The 5852-nt window shown below is 57.5% G+C and overlaps 1 protein-coding gene across 1 annotated transcript; it reads left to right on the top strand.

Moving 5' to 3' along the window:
- The first annotated feature begins 1295 nt into the window (after positions 1-1295).
- MYC (MYC proto-oncogene, bHLH transcription factor) lies at positions 1296-5428 on the top strand. The gene is made up of 3 exons (XM_056485380.1): positions 1296-1685; positions 2565-3270; positions 4272-5428. The coding sequence occupies exons 2-3, from the start codon at positions 2580-2582 to the stop codon at positions 4835-4837; spliced, it is 1257 nt and encodes a 418-aa protein (XP_056341355.1). The 5' UTR covers positions 1296-1685; positions 2565-2579; the 3' UTR covers positions 4838-5428.
- Positions 5429-5852: the final 424 nt, after the last annotated feature.

The following is a 5852-nucleotide window of genomic DNA, read 5'->3' as shown; positions in this document are numbered from 1 at the left end:
AGGGCGCGGCGGGCCGGGGGTCGCGGCTGCCGCAGGTGGCGGCGGGGGCGGCGGCCGGGAGGGGGCGCGCTGGGCCCGCGGAACCGCCGTGGGAACGGGGCCAGCGCCGGCGGCTCCGGACGGGCCCGTCCCTCCCCGGCTCCCTTCCCCGGGGCTCCCTTCTCCGGGGGTCTGTCCCTCCTCCCGGGGGTCCCTCCCTCCCCGCGGGGCGGCCCCGCGCTCCCCATCACAACCCCAAGGGCTTGTGCTCGCGTGTGCTTAGTAAAACGCTGGGAAGCGGGGAATAAATACACATCCAGGCACGGAACATCCCTCCCAGAGGGCTGCCCGCGGTGGGAGCCGCCTGGAAGCGTTCCGGGGGCACACAGGGTGTCCCCCACCTCCCCCGGTGCGGAGCCCAGCGCGGGGATGCGGGGGCAGGATGCGCGGGGCGTCGCCGGTCGGAGGCTGGCGGCTGCCCCGGGGGACGGGGAACAGCAGGTGCGGGAGCTGCGGGAGGGGTCGGCGGCGCCCGGGAGGGTCGCCGGCAGCTGAAGGCTCGTCGGAGAGGGGGTTCCCGCAGGACCCCCCGCGATGAGGAACGGGAATAGGGGGGAGCGCCCGTCACAGCCGGCGCAGCTCCGCGTCCCTCGGGGATGACCGAAAGGAGGGAGGTCGCCGTGGGGCGAGAGGAGGTGGTCGGAATGGGGGCGGCACAAGCCGGGGCGGGGGCACACGCCAAAGGGAGAGTGGCTGCAAGGTGACCCCCGTGGGGCTCTGCCTCCGCCCTCTCCCGGTTTAATCCTCTGCAGACGCCGGCAGAGGCGGGATAATCAAGCGGCGACCGGGTTGGGGGTGCCCCAGCTACACACGCTCCTTTGTGCCGGGAGCCCGCGCCTTCCCCGCCGCCCCCCGGCCACCGCTCGCCCTGAGGTGCCGGACCTCACCGAGCGGGGCGAGGGGCGGCTGAAGCCCCTTCCCCGCCGCCCCCAGCGCTCTGCCCTGCGGGAACGCCAGCGGGAGGAGGGGAACGGCTAGGAGGTGCCTTTAATCCCTGCTAGTAATTTTTTTTTTTTTTTTTTACTATGTTTACTTCCGACCTCTCCGTGCGCGGCTCGTAGTAAAGGCAACCAAAAAAAATTTAGTAAAATAAATAAAAAGGGCCGCGGAGCGCGGCATCGTTCCTGGCGGCGCAGCTCCCTCCCTCGGTCCCTCCTTCCCGGGGAGGCGGGGACAGAGCGCGGCCGCGGATCGGTGCGCGGAGCGGAGCGGGCTCGCAGCGCGGATCGGGCTCGCAGAACGCCCTCCCGCGGCCAGTGGAGCCTGCGCTGAGCAGGGGGCGGGCGGGAGAGAAGCGCGGTGGTGCCCCCGCCCCCGCTCCCCCGCCCCTCGCCGGCGCTTTAAAGGAGGAAAAGCAACTAAACTTCTATTGTACCGGCCAGCGCGCCGCGCCGCCCCGGAGCAGCGACCGACCGCGCCGGGAGGCGGCTGCTCCGCCGCTCCGTGGGGTTTATCAAACCGTGGTGGGAGGAAGAGACCTACATTCTCCCGGCGTTTTGTCTATTTTTTTTTCCTTTTTTAATTTTTTTTTCCCCGGTCCTTTCCGGCGGTTCTTTTTATCGTCTATCCATTCTCACTTCGTTGTATCTGTACCGCCTGCAATAATCGCCTCGCTACGTCTCGCAGCTGGCGCGTTGGAGAAGCCGGTGAGTTGCGGGGCTCTTCGCTTCCCATCACTCGATTGCCGCGGTTGTGGCGTTTGGATTGACACGGGCTGGTGACACCCGGGCTGCTGGCGGGGCTGCGCTCCGCGGACGTGGATACCGACGGACGCTCTCCTCTGCCGGGGCTCCGGCGTTCCCATCTTTTTTATTGAGCTCGGATTTTAATTTCTTTTTTTTTTGGGGGAGGGGAGCATTTGCTTCTCGCGTATGCGCGGGCAGGGTATGGTTGTTGCATATACTGCTTATATGCATACACATATATATGCGGATATATATGTATATGTGACAAGATTTGGCAAAGTTTGCCGAGGTCACTGCTTGTCCCCGCGCATTGCCAGCACGCCCAGGTGGGTGGCTGAGGAACAGCCCGGCTCCCGGCTGGAAGCCGCCGGGCGCTCCGCACCCCTTCCCGCCGGGACACGGGACAGGGATGGCGCTGGGGTCCCGGGAGGGAAGGAGCTCCGTACCGGAGCCGTGCCCCATGTGAGCGGCGGCGGCAGGGAGCCGAGCTGAGCCCGGCTGAGCTGAGCCTGGCCGAGCCGGGCTGCCGCAGCCCCTCCGGGGGAGCGGGGAGGGTGGTCCCGGAGCCGGCAACCCACCCCTCGGTAGGTCAGGTCGCGCCGCCCGATTGTCCTGCCGCCCTGAGAACGGGATGAAGGAGGGTCGTAGGGGTTTTTTTATTATTATTATTAGAATTATTACTTTTTTTTTTTTTTTCTAAACCCGACTGCGCATTTCCCTGCCGGCACGGCGCGGGAGCCGGGAGGGAGCGCTGCGCACCGGGGGCCGGTGGCTCGGCCGAAGCCGGGGGGAGCCGACCCCCATTGCTCACCGGTGCCCCTCTCCCCCTCCCTCCCGCAGGCACCAGCCGCCGCGATGCCGCTCAGCGCCGGCTTCTCCAGCAAGAACTACGACTACGATTACGACTCTGTGCAGCCCTACTTCTACTTCGAGGAGGAGGAGGAGAACTTCTACCTGGCGGCGCAGCAGCGGGGCAGCGAGCTGCAGCCCCCCGCCCCGTCCGAGGACATCTGGAAGAAGTTTGAGCTGCTGCCCACGCCGCCCCTCTCCCCCAGCCGCCGCTCCAGCCTGGCCGCCGCCTCCTGCTTCCCCTCCACCGCTGACCAGCTGGAGATCGTGACCGAGCTCCTCGGGGGGGACATGGTCAACCAGAGCTTCATCTGCGACCCGGACGACGAGACCGTCAAGTCCATAATCATCCAGGACTGCATGTGGAGCGGCTTCTCCGCCGCCGCCAAGCTGGAGAAGGTGGTCTCGGAGAAGCTGGCGTCCTACCAGGCGGCCCGCCGGGAGGGGTGCTCGGCCGCCCGCCCCGGCCCGCCGCCCGCCGCGCCGCCGGCCCCGCCGCCCGGCCTGGCCGCGTCCCCCGCCGGCTCCGCCAGCCTCTACCTGCACGACCTGGGCGCCGCCGCCGCCGACTGCATCGACCCCTCGGTGGTGTTCCCGTACCCGCTGAGCGAGCGCGCCCCGCGGGCCGCGCCGCCCGGCGCCAGCCCCGCGTCCCTGCTGGGCGTCGACACGCCGCCCACGACCAGCAGCGACTCGGGTGAGTGGGACCCGCGGTGCTGCGGGAGGGCGTGGGAACCGCGCTCCCTCCGCAGCCCCCCTTTGCCCCCCTCCTCGCCTGCGATTTTTTTTTTTTTTTTTTTTAAATGCCACGTTTGCGAGGCACGGAGAGTCCCAGCCGGCTCCTTTCCTGGAAAACCAGCCCAGTTTTTCCTCCGGGGAATAAGGGAGTGAAAAGCGGGGGGGAAAAGTATAAAGAAAGTGTAGGAGGGATAAACTTTCATCATGGGGTCCCGATAAGGCTCCCGGTTTCACCCGTGGGCCGGGAAGGAGTTAACTCCAGCCCGAGAGCCGCGGGCAGAATGTGCAGTCAGGGAGGTGCTAGTGAAAGTGACTGCAGGGGAGTGAATGGGGCTGGGAAAGTTTTAGAAATGCTTCCTTAGGTATGTGACAGCGGGTTCCGCTCCCTCGTAAATCTGGTTTGAAAGTCAGTTTCTACCCAAAGCGCTACAGCCTTCCCTTTTTCCCTTTTTTTTTTTTTTTTTTTTTTTTTTTTTTTTTTTCCCCTCCAAACTCCCTCCTATTTTCCACAAATTAACAGATCAAGAGAGATTCAGAAAATGCCTCTGAATACCCATGTGTGTTAAGTAAGCTTTCTTTTAAGGCGTGGCCAAAGCCTTCTAAATCCATAATTAAGGGCAGCTTGAGTCTGGGAGCTTTATTGCGCTGTACTGCTGACAACCGAGGTTAAACTTTCCTACTATCTTTCATGCACTCGGCATTACGCAAGATCGTTACAACTTTTTGAAATCAGGGAGCCAGGGTTTGGACTGCAGTCCATGTGTCCTATTGCACTTGAAGCATTGCTTCCTTAAAGGAAAGGCTCTTGGGGAAAGCTGTGTCCAGCATCATGAAATGGATTTAAGAAGGGCTTGTCATTGTGCAACTCAGAGTAGCCTTCCCTTTACATACAGTAGTCTTGAGAGTGCCTACATACAAGTTATGAGTTCTTAATTAATTTATTTATTTTTTTAATGGCAGAAGAAGAACAAGAGGAAGATGAGGAAATCGATGTTGTTACATTAGCTGAAGCAAATGAATATGAATCCAGCACAGAGTCCAGCAGCACAGAGATGTCAGAAGAGCACAGTAAGCCCCACCACAGCCCGCTGGTTCTCAAACGGTGTCACGTCAACATCCATCAGCACAATTATGCCGCTCCTCCCTCCACCAAGGTTGAATACCCAGCTGCAAAAAGGCTAAGGTTGGACAGTGGCAGAGTTCTCAAACAGATCAGCAACAACCGAAAATGCTCCAGCCCGCGCACGTCAGATTCGGAGGAGAACGACAAGAGGCGAACACACAACGTCTTGGAGCGCCAGAGGAGGAACGAGCTGAAGTTGAGTTTCTTTGCCTTGCGTGACGAGATACCCGAGGTGGCCAACAATGAAAAGGCTCCCAAGGTTGTCATCCTGAAAAAAGCAACAGAGTACGTTCTTTCCATCCAGTCAGATGAACACAGACTGATTGCAGAGAAAGAGCAGTTGAGGAGGAGGAGAGAACAGTTGAAACACAAACTTGAGCAGCTAAGGAACTGTTGTGCATAGGAACTTTTGAGCATCACTTAGAATAATGCAAACTAGACTGAAACTATGATAAAATATTAATGATTCTAATATCTCTCATGAACTACACAGTCCATCAAGTATGGAACTATTGCAACTGCATGCTGTGCAACTTAACTTGAGACTACACAACCTTGGCTGAATCTCCCAAGGGTTTGGCCAGAACCTCAAAACTGCCTCATAATTGATACTTTGGACATAAGGGATGATGGGACATTCTTCATGCTTGGGGATGAACTCTTCAATTTTTTTTCTTTTAAAATTTTGTATTTAAGGCATTTTTTCATACAAAAATCCAAAAGAAAAAAGTTGTCCCCAGTTTGCTGTATATATTTACACATCATATTGCCATGTAAATACCTTTAATAAAGCCTTTATAGAAAAATGTGCAACATTAATACACAACAGTTGTGGCAACTGGATTTATACTGGTCTTGAACTTCTGTGCCATAACATTTCACAATTTTGTTTTTTATTTAAGTACTTTTTCCTTTTAAAAATGATTTTTATTTTGTTTTTAGATAAATAAATGTGCCCAAAATATAATTAGCTAAATCCTGTGTAAAGACTTCACTTTGTCTCCCACTATTGTCGTTAGATGTCTATTTCCATGACATTCCTTTTCCTTTCATCCTGGCAGTGACCTGACTGAAGTCAAAGGTGGGGGTTGGATGAGGGGAAATGGTGATTATTTTGCAGCTTTGTAGGGACTGGTTTCTTGCTCCTACTCCATCTCAATTCAAGTGGATAAAATTGTTGGTCTAATGTGCCCTGTCAGTTCAACCTGCCTTGCCACCAGGTCCTCCATGCAGGTGGCGGTAGCAAAGCCTGTGTTGGTTATGGTCATCTGCCTGCTGAGAGTAAAGCTGGAGTGGTGCATTTTCTCACTGATCACCCCAGTATATAGGCTCTGCATTCCTTCCACATACATATAATTACATTTTCAGGGCGTGACCTTCATTCTGCACTAGGGACATAGCCACGTACTTTGAGGGCT

The sequence above is a fragment of the Oenanthe melanoleuca genome, chromosome 2, assembly GCF_029582105.1.
Source record: "Oenanthe melanoleuca isolate GR-GAL-2019-014 chromosome 2, OMel1.0, whole genome shotgun sequence".
Lineage (NCBI taxonomy): Eukaryota > Metazoa > Chordata > Aves > Passeriformes > Muscicapidae > Oenanthe > Oenanthe melanoleuca.
Note: the sequence above shows the minus strand (reverse complement) of the source record. Positions and strands in the feature narration are given on the sequence as shown.